This window comes from Musca domestica, unplaced genomic scaffold (assembly GCF_030504385.1).
Source record: "Musca domestica strain aabys unplaced genomic scaffold, Musca_domestica.polishedcontigs.V.1.1 7, whole genome shotgun sequence".
Taxonomy (NCBI): domain Eukaryota; kingdom Metazoa; phylum Arthropoda; class Insecta; order Diptera; family Muscidae; genus Musca; species Musca domestica.
Genome location: NW_026712383.1, coordinates 1,632,425 through 1,651,486, shown reverse-complemented (window position 1 = coordinate 1,651,486; position 19,062 = coordinate 1,632,425). Strand labels below are relative to the sequence as shown.

General features: G+C 32.2%; 5 protein-coding genes across 5 annotated transcripts; 2 read left to right on the top strand and 3 right to left on the bottom strand.

Moving 5' to 3' along the window:
• Positions 1-1,586: 1,586 nt before the first annotated feature.
• LOC131806139 (histone H4) lies at positions 1,587-1,992 on the bottom strand. Its single transcript, XM_059130069.1, has one exon. The coding sequence runs from the start codon at positions 1,957-1,959 to the stop codon at positions 1,648-1,650; it is 312 nt and encodes a 103-aa protein (XP_058986052.1). The 5' UTR covers positions 1,960-1,992; the 3' UTR covers positions 1,587-1,647.
• Positions 1,993-9,813: 7,821 nt separating this feature from the next.
• Positions 9,814-10,497, top strand: LOC131806217 (histone H1-like). Its single transcript, XM_059130175.1, has one exon. The coding sequence runs from the start codon at positions 9,814-9,816 to the stop codon at positions 10,495-10,497; it is 684 nt and encodes a 227-aa protein (XP_058986158.1).
• Positions 10,498-11,378: 881 nt separating this feature from the next.
• On the bottom strand, positions 11,379-11,753 carry LOC131806216 (histone H2B). The gene has a single exon (XM_059130174.1). The coding sequence runs from the start codon at positions 11,751-11,753 to the stop codon at positions 11,379-11,381; it is 375 nt and encodes a 124-aa protein (XP_058986157.1).
• Positions 11,754-14,628: 2,875 nt separating this feature from the next.
• Positions 14,629-15,003, top strand: LOC131806215 (histone H2A). Its single transcript, XM_059130172.1, has one exon. The coding sequence runs from the start codon at positions 14,629-14,631 to the stop codon at positions 15,001-15,003; it is 375 nt and encodes a 124-aa protein (XP_058986155.1).
• A 1,873-nt stretch (positions 15,004-16,876) lies between these two features.
• LOC131806138 (histone H4) lies at positions 16,877-17,283 on the bottom strand. Its single transcript, XM_059130068.1, has one exon. The coding sequence runs from the start codon at positions 17,247-17,249 to the stop codon at positions 16,938-16,940; it is 312 nt and encodes a 103-aa protein (XP_058986051.1). The 5' UTR covers positions 17,250-17,283; the 3' UTR covers positions 16,877-16,937.
• Positions 17,284-19,062: the final 1,779 nt, after the last annotated feature.

Here is a 19,062-nt window from a genome sequence, read left to right as displayed (position 1 = left end):
GTCTATAGATTAAAAATACTTAGCATAAAGTCTTATTTTTCTAAGTTTATCTAAATAATACGATAAGGGGGGGTCACACATTTAATGTTACCTAAAATTAATTCAAAAAATTCTATAATACTTTAATGTAAATAAATTAACATTAATGAATTCCCTTAAAAAAAGATGAATAAAAAAAGGGACCCTAAATAACTGTTTTTCGTTGTCAGTTGCATATTTGTGTTGTCGTTGTTGTTGTCTCTTATGATTTCAGGAATAGAGCGAGCGCGAGAGAGGAGAGATCGTGGCGTCACCAAATGAGTATGTATACTATGAGGTAGAAGAAGAAGCATGTGGCAGTTGGTGGTGGCTGGCTGGCTGGGTAGTAATTTTATGTGAAAAAATCGTACCCCGGCGCATTCTTGGGGAAGGCATAAAGTAGACGATTTGCAAGGGAATTTTGGCGGCAAAGTAGTGTTTTGGTGGAAATAAATCGACGCATACATGAAAATAAAAGCGCATTGTGGTGCTATGAAAAATTTGGAACCAAAAAAATAGAATAAAAGTAACATAGTAAAATGAAAATTAACGAAAATAATTACAAAGAAAAATAAAATAACGTAAATTAATAATTAAATTAAATTAAAATAAGAAAATTTTAGAAAATTAAGGCAAAATTAATGAAAATTTAAGCAAATTTTAATGAAAATATTTGAAAATAAATTAAAGAAATTTCGAATAATAAATAGATTTTATGAAAATAAAAGATACTTTAAATGAAATCAAAATTTTTTAAATTAATGAAAAGGAAATAAATTAAATAATTTTAAATAAAAGGAAAAGTGATTTTTAAAAAATAATCTAATGAAAAATTAAATTAATTGAAAATTAAATAAGAAAATTTAACATAAATAAAATAAAATAAAATTAATTTAATGAAGAATTTTTAAATAAAATTCAGTGATTTTAATTAAAAAAAAAAAAATAATGATTTTAATTTTCGATACAATTTTAAAGGAAATTATAAGTGAATAATTTAGAAATTTTTAATGAAATTTTTGAAAATAATATGAATCAACGATCTATTTATTAAATATTTTTAACAATTTAAAATAAAATTTTGAGAAAATATGCAACAATGTTTAAAAAAAGTCAAAATGAAATTACTTTGCTACCACAGCATGGTTGTTCTTTAGTAATATTGACTAAACAGCACCAATACATACATAAAGCGACGCTATGTTATACTCATATAATACGAAAAGGAAGAAGAAGAAGAACTAAATGTGTTTAGCGATGTGAGTTGCCGACGGCATGTTTGTGATCGGGAATAAAATACGAGACATCGGTAAAAGAAGGTTTTCGGTGAAAATATTCTGGAGAAAATTGAAACGAGTAAGTATTTATATTTTTTCTTTATTTGATTTTTAGACATTTTTCACGAATTGTGAGAAAAAAAATACGAGAAAGCTGAAAAAGAAAATTATTAGAAATTTTGACATAAAATTCTTATATTTCCTAAGGTAAGTGTTTATTTTTTATTTATTTTAATTTAAAAAATAGTTTTCAACAAGAAAGTATCTCTTTTTTGATATATTTTGTGGTCCTGAAAAGGACCGATTGTTTTGTTGTAAAAAAAGATTTCTCCAAATTGCGTCAAGAATTTGTTTAACCGCCGAAACCGTACAAGGTACGGCCTTGTCTCTTCAAAGCATATACGACATCCATAGCGGTGACGGTTTTACGCTTAGCATGTTCGGTGTAGGTGACAGCATCACGAATAACGTTTTCCAAAAACACCTTCAGAACACCACGAGTTTCTTCGTAAATCAGGCCAGAGATACGTTTTACACCGCCACGACGAGCCAAACGTCTAATAGCTGGCTTGGTAATACCTTGGATGTTATCACGGAGCACTTTCCTGTGACGTTTAGCGCCACCTTTTCCCAAGCCTTTACCACCTTTACCACGACCAGTCATTTTTTCACTTTAGTTTATTTCACTTATCACTTCACGAACAGTTTGAGCACTAATGTTTTTTTCCGGGTTCTTTATTGTTTCCCAAAATTCATTTATACATTTTTCTTAAAAACTATTATTTTATAACTAATCCTAGCAGAATAATTTCTTTTTCAAGGAATATAACTATTAGTATAATAAGGTAACAGGTAGACCAGCCCTTCTGAAAGTTAGGATATAAATTGACTAAGTCAATCAATTAAGGAGTATATTTTGCAAGAAAAATGGGTAAAAAAAACTTGCAATGCATTTAAAATATATAAACTAGCCTAAAAAAAACTAAAAAACAAAACAAATAAAATAAATAAATAAAACAAACAAAAATTATAATTCATTGTACTTAAAACTACTATTTACACTATTTACAAGTTTAAATTTTACAGATTTTGTTTAATATTGGTCTGTTGTATATATTGTATCTTCAATGTTATATGTACCATATGGTCTGTTATAAAAGAGTATGTTGTCATTATTGTCAAATAACATATTATTATTGTTTAAATTTATAAGGCACATTGGAGAAAGGTGACCATCATTGGAAAGAAGTCTTTGAAATTGCTCGTCACTTACAGTAGAGTTTCTTAATAAGTGATTTTCATGGCTGACACAGCCCTCAACAGTTTTAATTGCAAGTTTGGTCATAAATTTGTCAATTCTTATGAGTTTAGCAGTATTGTATAAATCAATGCAAGATGGAGATGTGAAAGAACCGTCTGGCAATCGTCGAGTTTTCATATTTAGGCAGTAGCCAAGCATTTTTCGTTCAAAAATGCGGATTTTTTCCATTTGTCTCGATGAAACAGCAAACCAAATGGGAAATGCATATCCAATTACCGGTCTAATAAGTTGTTTATACAGGCACATTTTAACATTTGTACTAAGACCATTCTTCCTATAAAGTGCTCTGCTTATTCTATGAAAACTTTTTTTGGCTTTTCTTAGAATATAGTCAATATGAGCAATGAAGTTGAGTTTCTCATCTAATATAACTCCTAAGTATTTTAACTCCTTGACATTTTCTATTCTTTGCCCATTAATTATAACTGAAGGTATGAATTTCCTTCCATTTTTATAAAGTCTACCTTTTTTCCCTTTAAATGTAATTGCTTTGCACTTGTCTATATTCAGGCGTAATTTCCATTTATCAAAATACATATTTAGTTCTTCTAAATAATTATTAATTTTTTTGTTGGCAATTTTAGCTCTAGGGTGGGTGGCCGCAATTAGGATGTCATCGGCATAAGTTATTACAAGTGACTCATTTGCTGGTAATGGTATATCCGCAAGGTAAATATTATATAATGCTGGACCAAGAACAGAGCCTTGGGGTACTCCAGCTTTTATTGGTTTTGTAGTGGAACTTTCTCCTTGAATACATACAGAGAATGACCTATTTAATAAATAATTTTGGACAATTCTGACTAGTGAAATGTTAAATTTGAAAGTATCTCTCATTTTTTCTATTAGTCCTTCATGCCACACTGTGTCAAAGGCCTTTTCAAAGTCAAGGCTAACAGCTAGTGTGGCACTTCTATTATTTAAACCAGTTGCAATTTTATTTGAGAGTGTTACTAAAGCATGGGATGTAGATAGGTTCTTCCTAAATCCAAATTGGAAGTCCTTTAAAATACTATTTTTTTCCAGATGGTCATTGATTATGTCCAATAAGTATGTTTCTAGGAGTTTGCCAATATTAGAAAGTAGCGAAATAGGACGGTAGTTTTTAGGTGATGTGGGGTCTTTTCCTGGCTTAAGCACAGGTACTACACATGCGTGCTTCCATTTTTTTGGAAAGTATGCAATGTTTATACAGTGGTTAAAGAGTATAACAAATTTTGTCAGAAACGTGCTATTTATTTTCTTTAGAATAAAATTGGGTATTCCATCATCACCACTACTTTTTTTATTTTTTAAATTACTAATAATTAATCGTAAATTATTTAAATTTATCAATTTTATGTTTCCTAATTCATTTGAAATAGTAGACCCATCCGCTAGAACCTCATTTCCAAAGTTGAAAATTGGAGCTTGTTCCTCATTATTTTCAGGAGAGGAGAGAGCATTATAGCTATCCTGAATTTTGGAATATTCATACGAAATGGTTTCTGCCTTAGTCTTATTGTCAGAAATATTTTGACCCTGGTCATTTTTCAAAGTAGGGATATTAACGCGTTTTATGCCACAAAATCTATTTACTTCCCTGAATGTATCATTGTTGCATTTGATATTATTTAATATGTTTGTGTAGTAATTTCTTTCAAATAAGCTTATTTTTTCTTTAATTAATTGATCCATCCTTCTTAGGATTGCACTGAGTGTATCATATTCAGAACGGTCTAGCACTCTAAATTTCCTTCTTCTGACATTTTTCTTTTGTCTTATTAAGTCAAGTATTTCTTGTGGCAATTCTATTAATGTTCCATATTTAGGAGTGTATTTCTGGAGACTAATATTCATAGCTTCTTTAATAATTTCTGATAGTGTCTCAACCTCCTTGTCTATTTCATCAGCATGAACAGTCCTATCCAGTGGAAGGCAGAGTCTATGCATATTTTGTTCTAAAAATTGATTAAATTCTCTTTTTTTAAAAGTATTAAAATTAAACAAAACTTCTTTTTTGCACTTTTCCAGCCTTAATGTTTGTACAGTTATCATAATGGCTTTGTGATCTGAATTATAGTCTAAAGTTTCAGCACAGTCAAGACCATTTGTGGAGAAAACATCTATATTGGAGGTGGTGATAAATATGTCAATGTATGAGTGCGCATTAAAATCACTTCTAGTTGGACCATTAGTTTGTCTTATTAAAATGTTAGGGGATGTATCTAACCACTCACAGAGTACTCTACCACTAGCATTAGTTACATTCCCTCCCCATAGAGGGTTTTTTGCATTCAGATCTGCTCCTATTATGGCATGCTTATTACCTATTATGCTGCTTATTTTTAAAAGGTCCTCCATCAGAACATTTTCTTGTGGCCTTTTATATAAAGCCATTACTATTAAGCTGTTGTTTTGTCCTTTAAGCTCAACTACTGTACCCTCAATTTCACCTAAATTAACATTTATTTGTTCCGCCTTGATCCATCTTCTAACCATTATTGCAGTGCCACCACCACGACCATCCACCCTATTTTGCCGAAAGATATTATAATGTTTTTCATGAAAATTATGCCTGGGAGCCAACTTATGTTCAGCAATTAACAAAATGTCAGGATTGTGTTTTTCAATAAATAGATGTAGGTAATGCCTCCTGTGTCTAGACACAATAGAGTTTACATTGATGAATATTACTTTTAGCTTATTCATTGTTTTAATTCAAGTAAGAGATTAAATATAGCTTGGGCTCTTTCTTCATCAGTTTTGAGATTTATTCGATTTTTGGCATAAATATCAATTTTCTTTAATATGGTAAGCATGTCCTTACCTATGTATTTTTTACAATCTTCATTAAATACTTGGAAAGCATTAGATTGCATGTTATTGCTACCATTATTTGATGCGTTATTGTGGGCCTTAGTAACGCTTGAATATGAAATACTGGAATTTACTATCATAGGATTATAATTCTTTTTATTTGTAGGAGTATTTGATATAGATTTTCCTCTAATTTTTTCTAAAATTTTAAGCCTACTAGGGCACTGTTTATAGCTAGCTACATGTCCGTATTCCTTGCAGTTAACGCAATAAACAGGTTTGCCAATTTGTTTAACAACTTTTCCGGTAATTGGATCTGTGATTATTTGTTCGACATTATTTTGCTCTTTAGGTGGTATTTGGCATTCTTTAGGGCCATGTGGTTGGTCACATTTCACGCATCTGTAGGGCATGTTACAGTTTCCTGCAATATGTCCAGCACGCTGACAGTTTCTACATTGTATTAAATCTTCTCTTTTATAGCTTTCTATTGATACTCCACATTGTAAAATAAATTTTTGTCTCATAAATGCTTTTATATCACTATCTCTGGATAGCTGTATTATCCAATTACTTCCTTTAAGTTCTATAATATTTAAAATTTTTATATGTAATTCATTTTCTCTCTCTTTATAGTAGTTTAAAATGTCCTCTTTCTCAAATGCGCCTGTTAATTTTTTAATTAATAATGAAATTGGTTTTTCTTCTTTTGGAGTATATGTAAAAAATGAATAATTGTTTTCAATAAGAAATTCTTTAACTTTTGAATGATCTTCAGATTTAGATAATTTCAAGGAAGTTAAGTTCTTATTTATAACGTTGAAAGTAAACAAGTTATGTCCTAGCAGGTTATTTAATTTGTTTGATATCTCTTTTATATTAACATTATATATTTTGAATATAGGTGGAGGGCTGGTCTTACCTGGTTTGTCTAAAGTATTTATATTTGTTTGAGAATCCTTTTGAGTTTCATCGCTACAGCTAGGCGCCATTTCCACGTTCAAGTTAGATGCATCCATTTTTTCTTCAGTGTTAATGTCGTTTATAACTCGGACGGTAACATTTCTTTTTGGTTTACGTCTGGTATTCGCCATACCGAAGCCTTCGCTCGCTTCAGCAGCCCAGTCAGTGTTTAAATTATTATTCTGTTGAGATGTTTTATTTTTCGTAACATCATTTTCAATGTCTGTGTGTGTTAAATCTTCATTTACATGTTTATTATTAGGTTGATCAGTAATTTCATTGTTTTTCAGTTTTTTAATTTCATTTTCCAATTCCTTTATTTTTATTTTCATGCTTTCGCGATCCTTCATAACTTCATTTAAAATGGAATGTAGTTTTTGATTACGTTCATTTTCACTTTCAAGGTCTTTCTTTAATTTAAAAATTTGTTCTTCATCTGTATCACTAGAGATATTTTTTCCTTTTTTACGCTTTCTATGCTTTCCTTTAACTTCACTTGTGCTTTCGGTATTAGTACTACCTTGGTCAGAAAAAACTTCACCAGGATCCATTTTTAGGCAGTTCTTTTTAATGTTTTTGGGACTCAGGCAACTTTGCCTTACCCCTTTTAGAAGTGTAAGTTCACTTAGATTTGTTTCTTTTAGTTCACTCACTTTGAGAACACTGAATAAAAGCTTTTAATTTACCCTTCACTGCACTTTTAATTAGTCACTTTTTAAATAGCTATCACGATGTGCACTGTTTCACTGCTCGCGGCAAAGTCCTCGTTTTTTTCCGGCGATTCCGCTCGTATTTATACAAAATTTGAGGCTCTCTCCAACCATTTAACGCACAAGTAAAGTATGTACAGTTATATGTGTGTGTGTACATTTGCCGTTAGTATTGTATGTTCTCTCTTGTGTGTGCGTGTACATTTGGTATACGGATAGGTAAGAATTCACTAACATATCAACCCCGAAAGTTGATGCTAACAGCACAATTTTCTATAAATACTCGTTTTCGTGGCGATGGCAACGTTATTACAGTGTCTACCGTGTTTGTGTGCATATCTCTAGTGAAGTGAAAAAAATTCAAGTGAAAAATGGCTCGTACTAAGCAAACTGCCCGTAAATCGACCGGTGGAAAGGCTCCCCGTAAACAACTAGCTACCAAAGCTGCCCGTAAGAGTGCCCCAGCCACCGGCGGTGTTAAGAAGCCTCATCGTTTCCGTCCTGGTACAGTTGCTTTGCGTGAAATCCGTCGTTACCAGAAGAGTACTGAATTGTTGATCCGCAAATTGCCCTTCCAACGTTTGGTTCGTGAAATCGCTCAAGATTTCAAAACTGACTTGCGTTTCCAGAGCTCTGCTGTTATGGCCTTGCAAGAAGCCAGTGAAGCCTACTTGGTTGGTCTTTTCGAAGATACTAACTTGTGCGCCATCCATGCTAAGCGTGTCACCATCATGCCTAAGGATATCCAATTGGCCAGACGTATTCGTGGAGAACGTGCTTAAATTCTTGACGTTTTAAAAGCAACAATTTTACAACAAAACAATCGGTCCTTTTCAGGACCACAAATATTTTACAAAAAAGAGATATTTTTACTCAATCTACAATTTTTAGTATTTTTTTGAAATAAATAAAAATAATTTAGGGCTATGATTATTTTTCAACAATTAACATTTTTTATAATAAAGATATATTTTTTGATGTTGTTTTTTTTTTTTCGTTGATGATTTTTCGACACTTTATTTTTTTATTTAATTTTTTTATTTTATTTTGATCGAATATTTTATTTTTTGAATTTTATTTGAATTTTTTGAATTATCCATTTTGATATTTTCCTTTAATTTGCAAAATTATTATCATTTTTGTACTCCCTCTTCGAAAAAAAAAAAAAAAAAAAAAAAAAAAAAAAAAAAAAAAATGCAATGACTCATAAAAACAACCACCACATACATTTTGCTAACGGGATTTTTTTTGTCCATTTTGTTTTTTTCCTTTTCCCGTTAAACAAAAAATTGCTCTCTTTATGATTTTTGGCGCGACATTTGTCTATTTCTCTCATTTTATTCCCCTTCGATCATTTTTTTCTGTTGTGGACTATTCAATTTAACGGGAAAAATTCTCTGCCTTCAATTTCTACGAATTATTTCATGTGAATTTTAAAAATTTCCAGCTAAAATGTTGCCCTCCTATTTAATTTTTTTTCAGGAATGATGTATGAAATATGTTTTTTTCATTTTCAGCAAAATTTTGAATTGTTTTATACGCATTTTAAGACATTTAAATATGAATTTTCTCCATATGGAATTACAAAATTATTTATGCCCGATGTATTTAGAGAAATTGGTAATAATTTATTATTTTCAAAAATTGAAGAAGAAAATAATTGATTTGTTCAGAATTTTGATGTAAAATATAATTAAAAGTATTATAAAAAGGAATTCCAATAATATCTACCTTTGAAGTTGATCGAAAATCATTTTTGTAAAACGCAATTAATTTCATGACATTTCTAAGTGTTCTAGTTGATATTTGCCTGTAAAGAGGAATTTCTTTTTGGGAATATTTTTTTATAAAATTAACAAAAAATTGACAAAATAACGTAGAAAATGGCTTTTAATACTATTTTTTATAAATTATAGAACAAATTATGTTAAAATTCACAAAAAATATTGCAAAATGAAAATACATAACCGTTTGTCAGTGAATGCCTGTACATTGGTAGTATGAAGTATTCTGGGGATTTTGTAACTTTTCCCCGTAAATTATGACTTTTTGTGAATAATGTTATATTTTGATGTAAATATACAAATTCTGAAATGTTTTTTAAGAAATTTTTATAAAACTTATTAAGATTTGAGCTTTCAAATTTATTTCAAGAAAAACTTTTCTTCATTGAAATTATGCCAACAAGAGGATTTCTGCTGTCATAGACCACATAATAATTTCAATTTTTTCACATAGTAAAATATGAAATTGCATCAATATTTTTCTTTGATCCTAAAGTAAACATATCAGGCTACATTTTCAAAAAGAATTTTCAATTAAATTTTCGTAAAAAATTTGATTTTTTTAAATTTTAGTTGGAAATTTGTGATTACATTTTTATAATCTGCCAAGTTAAACGTTTATAATTCACAAACGGCAAGTGATAATTACACCAAACTTTCTTTAAAACATAGCCTGAAATCTATACTTTAAAGGTATAAAACATTTTTAGTGAAAATTATCAAAGCTTCTTCAGGAAAATTTAATTTCTCCGAAAACTTTTGTAAAAAATTAAACACGCTTCCACACAATCTTTCGAAAAATTTACCAATTGACTACTATGCACATCTCATCTTTTCGATGTACCTACACTTTAGCTCGCCGCTAACAAAAATAATAGTACACATAAATTTGTGAGTGTATTTGTGTTAACAGTGAAATATAAACCAAACAGTGAATAACCATGTCTGACGCCGCCGTTGTTGAAGCCACCGCCTCCCCAGTTGCCGCTGTTGAGAAAAAGGCACCAAAAAAAGCCGCTGCCAAAGCAAAGAAGCCATCAGCTGCCCCTACCCACCCTCCAACCCAGCAAATGGTTGATGCCGCCATCAAGACCCTGAAGGAACGTGGAGGTTCATCATTGCCCGCCATCAAGAAATACTTGGCCAGCACCTACAAAGTAGATGCCCAAAAATTGGCCCCCTTCATCAAGAAGTACTTGAAAGGTGCCGTTGCCAGTGGAAAATTGATCCAAACTAAAGGTAAGGGTGCTTCTGGTTCATTCAAATTGTCTGCTTCGGCCTCTAAGGAACCCAAAGCTAAGACTGCTGAAAAGAAGAAGAAGGCCCCAGCCGCTGGTGACAAAAAGAAGAAGGCTGCCGCCCCTAAAAAGGCCGCTGGTGAGAAGAAGGCAGCTGCCAAAAAACCCTCTGCCGCCAAGAAGACCGCTGAAAAGAAGAAGGCCGACAAAACAAAGGCAAAGGCTGCCAAGAAAACCGGTACAGTTAAAGCTAAACCAGCAAAGACCGCCGCCAAAGCATCTGCCACTAAACCAAAGGCACCCAAGGCAAAAACTGCAGCTGCTAAGCCCAAAAAGGCCGCAGCAGCAAAGAAGCCAGCTGCTAAGAAAACCGCCGCCAAGAAGTAATTTTTCCCAGAAAGATTACTTTTTCCACAATATTTTCGATATTCGAAAACATACTATCTAACAGCCCTTTTCAGGGCTACAAATTAAATTAAAAAAGAGAAAAATATTTTCAACAGTTATCGTATATATTTTTGTTACCTAAATAAATAAGTAAATTTGTACACGTGTTTGATTTTGGGAAAAAAAATTACTTTCGCTAATTACTGTTCTTATTAGGTAATTTTATTGAGCCAATATAATCGAGGACGCCACTGGATTATTTTTTAACCCAGGTCATAAAAGATAATAAAATATTTAAATTTTTTCCTAATTACCCACAGGTCATAATTCTCGAAAATCCCCATAATTTGGTCAATTTTATAATTTCTACTTAATTTTGAAAATTTTGTCATTTTCATATTCTCTCAAATTTCACAAATTTCACCCAGAAATGACATTTTGGCAAAATATTTACATTTTCCATCAATATATTTTTTCCTTTGAAAATTTCTGCCTCAGCCTTATATTTCGTTGCTTTGCCGTTGTGCTGTAACAAAATGCTCACACATACATGATGCCCATTCGATGTTGATCAACGACGGCAAGGCAAATCACCACTAACACACGCACACATACACGACGACGATGGCTGTTATAGCATATCGCACAAGCAAGCAAGCAAAGGTTACACATAGGCACATATGCGAGTTAGCTAAATGCATGGAAAAATCATTGTATAGAGAAAAATATATTTCTTATGGAATTTTATTCGTTTATTACTAAATAATGATAAATTGTAGCTTCAACAAAAATATGATCTCTTTTGAAATGTTTTTTGTGGCCCTGAAAAGGGCCTTTTAAGGTAGTATTTCGACGCATGAAAATGAAAAATATCAAGACATTTACTTGGAGCTGGTGTATTTAGTAACAGCCTTGGTACCTTCACTGACGGCGTGCTTAGCCAATTCACCGGGCAACAATAGACGGACGGCGGTCTGGATTTCCCGACTGGTGATGGTCGAGCGCTTGTTGTAGTGGGCCAAACGAGAGGCTTCGGCGGCAATACGTTCGAAGATATCGTTGACGAAACTGTTCATGATGCTCATGGCCTTGGAGGAGATACCGGTGTCGGGATGGACTTGCTTCAACACTTTGTAAATGTAGATAGCGTAACTCTCCTTACGCTTGGTACGTCTCTTCGACTTATCGCCCTTGGTAATGTTCTTTTGGGCTTTGCCGGCCTTCTTTGCTGCTTTACCACTGGTTTTAGGAGGCATTTTCACTTATTATTTTTTTGAATCACACAAACACTTTTAACACTGTTCACAAATGATAACCAAAACGGTTGCTTTTGCTTTTAAATTTGCCATTTATTAATCCATATATTGTTACAAAGAAAATATTGGCTTATTTTAAATTCAATTTAATATATGCTTGGGATTTTTGAAATCTCTTAAGCCTAGGTATATCAATTTACATATAACAAGTTGATTTTGTTATAATAGTGTAACAGTTTTACTGTTTACACATCATCATACATTTTTAAGTTAATGGTCATTAGTAGTAGCTCAAAAAAGGATTATTAAAAAGAGCTAGTTCATATAATTTTTTGAAAATTTGTCTTAAATCTAATCTTAAATCTAGGCTTAATACTAATCTTAAATCTATACTTAAACTACAATTATATACAATATTTACATAATAATACATACATTATTGTGAGGTAATGTACACTGTGTCTGTAATATTAAATGTTTTGTATCTTCTATGGTAGAATAGGAGATTACTATTATTATCATAAAGTATTCCTTCATCTCGAAGCTTAGTAAGGTCGGCGGGAGAGAGATGTCTTTTTTCCAGAATGGGAGGGTCGTCATGAGCTCCTTATCATCTCGTATAAAAATATTGAGATAATGTCTCTTGGCCAATGAGATACAAGAGTTTATGTTCAGAAAAAAGCAAATAAGTGAATTAGTCATCGATACTACTCATTGCGAATATCATGCCAAGAGTGGCTTGGGCTTGCCCCTCTGTCTCTTTTAATCTTCGGTATTCTGGTATGAATTTAACCACTCGATTTATGACTAAACTCAAGTTGACACCAAATGTCTTTTGACAATCCTCCGATACGGTAGAGAATATATCCAAAATACCTTCATTTTGCTGCCTATGTGGGGTAGGCTGAATGTTAGGGGCTGGTTTTGTAGTACGGCTGTTGTTTATTACATCAGCGTACTGAACACCTGGACGTGTCAATGCCGAAGATGCTTTATATGCCATTGATTTGGCACGTGCTTCTTCCTTGGCTTTATTTATTTTTGCCATATAAGCTATTTTCATTGGGCATTTGGGGGAACTTGCAACATGCCCCTCTTTTTCGCAATTGACACATTTAATGGTTTTTCTAACTTCTTCTCCAGTATTTGGATCAACAATCGTAATTTCATCAATTCCCTGTTCTTTACCAGGTAGTGGACATTCCCCTGGACCATGAGGGTCGCAACATTTAACACACCTATATGGCATGCCGCATCCTGCAGAAGTATGTCCAGGTCTTTGACAATTTCGGCACTGCGTGTCATTTCTACCTTTATTCTTACGAATGCGTACATTCCAATTAAGAATTTTCTTGATTTTATAAATTTTATTAATATCTGAGTGGCGTGCAAACCAAATTAACCATTTATTTTCTGAAATATTAATGGTTTTAATTACCTCAATTGGAAAGTTAAAATTAAAATTATTTTCCAAACAATTTCTAATTTCGTTTTCTGAAAATTCGCTGGAGAGATTTTCTACCACTACCTTATATGGTAAGAGAATTTTGGGTGTATGGGTGTGGTATTTTATACCAGATTCACCTAATTTCTGTGTTACCTTTGTAAAGTCTTCGAGAGATCTGACCTTCACATTTATTCTTGAATTTCTTAATAAAATTAATGAGTACTCACCGTGACCCAACCATTCGTTGATTAGTTTGGACATCTCTTTCGCACTGATATCGTATACAGTTATAGAAGTATTCGTTTTTCTACTGTCATTCTTATTATTAGATGTAGTTGGACTGCTAGTCGCCGGGACATCTGAAGATTTCTGCACATTTGAAGATTTCTGCATATTTGAAGATTTCTGCATATTTGTAGATTTCTGCATATTATTGCCGTTTGCCGGAATTTTGTCGATTTTGCTTGATTTCTGGATGTCGTCCTTCATTATCACTTTTCCATTGTTGATTTTTGCAATATTTTTCGTACCGTCCGTACGAACAGAAACTGCTGGCAGTGCAGTTTGTACTTCTACATCCATCGCAGTGCTGAGGTTTTCTGCTACCTCAGCCGACCAATCATTATTTGCATCTTTAGCCTTTGTATGCTTATTGAATTCTTGCGATTTATATTTTTGTAATTCTTCACATAGGATATTATATTTTTCTTTTAGGCTTTTTAATTCGGCCATAAGCTGTGCATTGATCTGAATTGAATTTTCTAAAGATGATTCACTACTGTCACCTTCAGCTCTCTTTTTCTTTTTGCGTTTTCGCAATGAAATGTCTTTTATAGTTTTGGAAGTATCACTTGTTGCCGCATTTATGCTTGCATCACTTAGGTATTCGATGGGCGTAGCCAATGCCTTATTTTCACAATTAATGTCAGCAGATGTTTGTTTGACTACATTATTATTTTTATTTAATGTAGTAATATTTTCATCAAAAAATGCTTCAACAGTCACTTTTCTACCTTTTATGATGGTAGTGTTTATTTTGGATGTTTTTTCATCCATATTCAATTTTACATTTGAATGTCTTTTTTCCACTATTAATGTTTATTTTTAACACTACTCCAAATAAGGAGCGAACACAGTAAGCTTCACTTTGCTTTGTAGCTTGTTATATTTCACTTCATTAGATGCGCACACAAACACTGTTAACACTTGAAAGATAACCAAAACGGGCAGCTATACAGAATTTGTAGATTGTAGTCGACAAGAATTTCAGGTAGTCACAGCTAGCAGGCACACACAAGGCAAACCACCCCATTATTGAAGAAATGTGTGTGTGAGAAAAGTATAAATAGCACGTTTCGATCCGAAAATTTTTATCATTTGTGTTTTTCAGTGCTTAAGTGAAGTGTTTAAAACTAAAATAAAGTGAAAATGTCTGGTCGTGGTAAAGGTGGCAAAGTTAAGGGAAAGGCAAAGTCCCGTTCCAATCGTGCTGGTCTTCAATTCCCCGTCGGTCGTATCCATCGTCTGTTGCGCAAAGGCAACTATGCTGAGCGTGTTGGTGCCGGTGCTCCCGTCTATTTAGCCGCTGTCATGGAATATTTGGCTGCTGAAGTCTTGGAATTGGCTGGCAATGCTGCCCGTGACAACAAGAAGACTCGTATCATTCCCCGTCACTTGCAATTGGCCATCCGTAACGACGAAGAATTGAACAAATTGCTGTCTGGCGTTACCATTGCCCAAGGTGGTGTATTGCCAAACATCCAAGCTGTTCTCTTGCCCAAGAAGACCGAAAAGAAAGCCTAAATTATTTCGAAAGGTATTATGGAATGAAAAAGAAGAAGAATACAGACCATCGTATGATTCCATAGAAAAATCAACCAATCCGTCCTTTTCAGGACGACAAAAAATATTTGAAAAGAGAAAGAAAATTGCGTCAAGCTACATTTGTATGAAAAAAATAAAAATTCTCAATAATTTTGTATTAGCCGTTGGCAGAATAACTGTTTTTCAAGTTCAAGTTCAAGTTTATTTTTTTCATCTGCTCTCTACACATAGTTATTTAATAACTTATTAACTAACAATATTTCTTAAGTCTATAGATTAAAAATACTTAGCATAAAGTCTTATTTTTCTAAGTTTATCTAAATAATACGATAAGGGGGGGTCACACATTTAATGTTACCTAAAATTAATTCAAAAAATTCTATAATACTTTAATGTAAATAAATTAACATTAATGAATTCCCTTAAAAAAAGATGAATAAAAAAAGGGACCCTAAATAACTGTTTTTCGTTGTCAGTTGCATATTTGTGTTGTCGTTGTTGTTGTCTCTTATGATTTCAGGAATAGAGCGAGCGCGAGAGAGGAGAGATCGTGGCGTCACCAAATGAGTATGTATACTATGAGGTAGAAGAAGAAGCATGTGGCAGTTGGTGGTGGCTGGCTGGCTGGGTAGTAATTTTATGTGAAAAAATCGTACCCCGGCGCATTCTTGGGGAAGGCATAAAGTAGACGATTTGCAAGGGAATTTTGGCGGCAAAGTAGTGTTTTGGTGGAAATAAATCGACGCATACATGAAAATAAAAGCGCATTGTGGTGCTATGAAAAATTTGGAACCAAAAAAATAGAATAAAAGTAACATAGTAAAATGAAAATTAACGAAAATAATTACAAAGAAAAATAAAATAACGTAAATTAATAATTAAATTAAATTAAAATAAGAAAATTTTAGAAAATTAAGGCAAAATTAATGAAAATTTAAGCAAATTTTAATGAAAATATTTGAAAATAAATTAAAGAAATTTCGAATAATAAATAGATTTTATGAAAATAAAAGATACTTTAAATGAAATCAAAATTTTTTAAATTAATGAAAAGGAAATAAATTAAATAATTTTAAATAAAAGGAAAAGTGATTTTTAAAAAATAATCTAATGAAAAATTAAATTAATTGAAAATTAAATAAGAAAATTTAACATAAATAAAATAAAATAAAATTAATTTAATGAAGAATTTTTAAATAAAATTCAGTGATTTTAATTAAAAAAAAAAAATAATGATTTTAATTTTCGATACAATTTTAAAGGAAATTATAAGTGAATAATTTAGAAATTTTTAATGAAATTTTTGAAAATAATATGAATCAACGATCTATTTATTAAATATTTTTAACAATTTAAAATAAAATTTTGAGAAAATATGCAACAATGTTTAAAAAAAGTCAAAATGAAATTACTTTGCTACCACAGCATGGTTGTTCTTTAGTAATATTGACTAAACAGCACCAATACATACATAAAGCGACGCTATGTTATACTCATATAATACGAAAAGGAAGAAGAAGAAGAACTAAATGTGTTTAGCGATGTGAGTTGCCGACGGCATGTTTGTGATCGGGAATAAAATACGAGACATCGGTAAAAGAAGGTTTTCGGTGAAAATATTCTGGAGAAAATTGAAACGAGTAAGTATTTATATTTTTTCTTTATTTGATTTTTAGACATTTTTCACGAATTGTGAGAAAAAAAATACGAGAAAGCTGAAAAAGAAAATTATTAGAAATTTTGACATAAAATTCTTATATTTCCTAAGGTAAGTGTTTATTTTTTATTTATTTTAATTTAAAAAATAGTTTTCAACAAGAAAGTATCTCTTTTTTGATATATTTTGTGGTCCTGAAAAGGACCGATTGTTTTGTTGTAAAAAAAGATTTCTCCAAATTGCGTCAAGAATTTGTTTAACCGCCGAAACCGTACAAGGTACGGCCTTGTCTCTTCAAAGCATATACGACATCCATAGCGGTGACGGTTTTACGCTTAGCATGTTCGGTGTAGGTGACAGCATCACGAATAACGTTTTCCAAAAACACCTTCAGAACACCACGAGTTTCTTCGTAAATCAGGCCAGAGATACGTTTTACACCGCCACGACGAGCCAAACGTCTAATAGCTGGCTTGGTAATACCTTGGATGTTATCACGGAGCACTTTCCTGTGACGTTTAGCGCCACCTTTTCCCAAGCCTTTACCACCTTTACCACGACCAGTCATTTTTTCACTTTAGTTTATTTCACTTATCACTTCACGAACAGTTTGAGCACTAATGTTTTTTTCCGGCGATTCCGCTCGTATTTATACAAAATTTGAGGCTCTCTCCAACCATTTAACGCACAAGTAAAGTATGTACAGTTATATGTGTGTGTGTACATTTGCCGTTAGTATTGTATGTTCTCTCTTGTGTGTGCGTGTACATTTGGTATACGGATAGGTAAGAATTCACTAACATATCAACCCCGAAAGTTGATGCTAACAGCACAATTTTCTATAAATACTCGTTTTCGTGGCGATGGCAACGGATTCAGTGTCGAACATTCAAAGTGGTATCATCAAGTGACAAGAAGTGAAAATAAAATATTAAAGTGGAAAAGTGAAGTGATTTTGAAAAGATTATTATTGAATTCTTATTGAATTCCTACCAGTGAACAATAAGACTCATTGTGTAAAAAGTTAAGCTTTATTTTAATTAGGGCAAGGCTATTAGCCGAAGACCCACAAAATAAGACATTTCTAAAATGGAAAACAGTGATTTTTTCTCAGATCACAGTAGTATAACTACTGAAGATAAACTGAAAGCTTGTGAAAAAGATAAAAAACTTAGAAAAAGAAAAAAAGAAAAGCACAGTAGCGAAAGTGACACTGAAATAGAAATTACAAAACTTAAAAGCATAATAAATGAACTTGCTAAAGACCGTGAACTATTTAAAGCTCGTGTCATTGAGCTTGAAAATGAAATAAAAATAATGAAAGAAAATTCATCTAAAGTGAGTGAGAATAATGAAATAAAAAATAATGATTGGGCTGCCGAAGCAAGCAGGGGCTTCGGTACGGCGTCTGCCAATAAACCAAAGGCTAAAACCAAAAGGAATATACGAGTAAGAATCGTGAACAATGAAGAAGAAATGCCAGAAACAATGACGGTGGATGATTTCAACAACAACAACAACAACAACAACAACAACAGCAACAACAACACAGCGGTTATTGAAGAGGGTAGCTGCAACAATGATATACCAACAACAACTCAAACAAACACAACTACACAAAAGCAAGGTAAGGTCAGCCCTCCTCCTGTTTTTAAAATATACAATGTCAATGTCAAAGAAATTACTAATAAAATTAATAGATTATTAGGGCATAATCTTTTTACTATTAAAATTGTGAATAAAAATATGATCACAATTAAACTAACTAAAAGTGAGGACCACCCTAAAGTTAAAAACCTACTAATAGAACAGGGTTATAGTTTTTATACATATTCCCTTAAGGAAGATAAACCAATAACGTTGGTTATTAAAAAACTATCAGGAAATTATGATGAAAATGACATCAAGGAATATTATAATCTTTCTGAAATGAAAGTTAATATTATTAATGTTAGAAAACTAAGTCTAAATAGTTTTGTAATACAACTGTCGAGAGACAGTGACATAAAAGCCTTTAAAAGGCAAAAATACATTTTTCAATGCGGAGTTAGCATAGAAAATTATAAAAGTGACAATAGCATCATTTGTAAGAGGTGCCAACGAATAGGGCATATTTCAAAAAATTGTAACATGATTTACAGATGCGTTAAATGCGATAAAACCCACGAACCAAATAACTGTTCGATTCCTCCCAAGGAGGAAAACAATAAAGAAACAATTGTTAAAGACCCCATTACGGGCCAAATTAAGAAACAAATAGGACAACCTGTATATTGCATTAATTGCAAACAATACGGTCATGTAGCAAGTTATAGAAAATGCCCAACAAGGGAAAAAATAGTCCAAAGAATGAAAGATAAAGGTAAAATTGGTGCAAAATT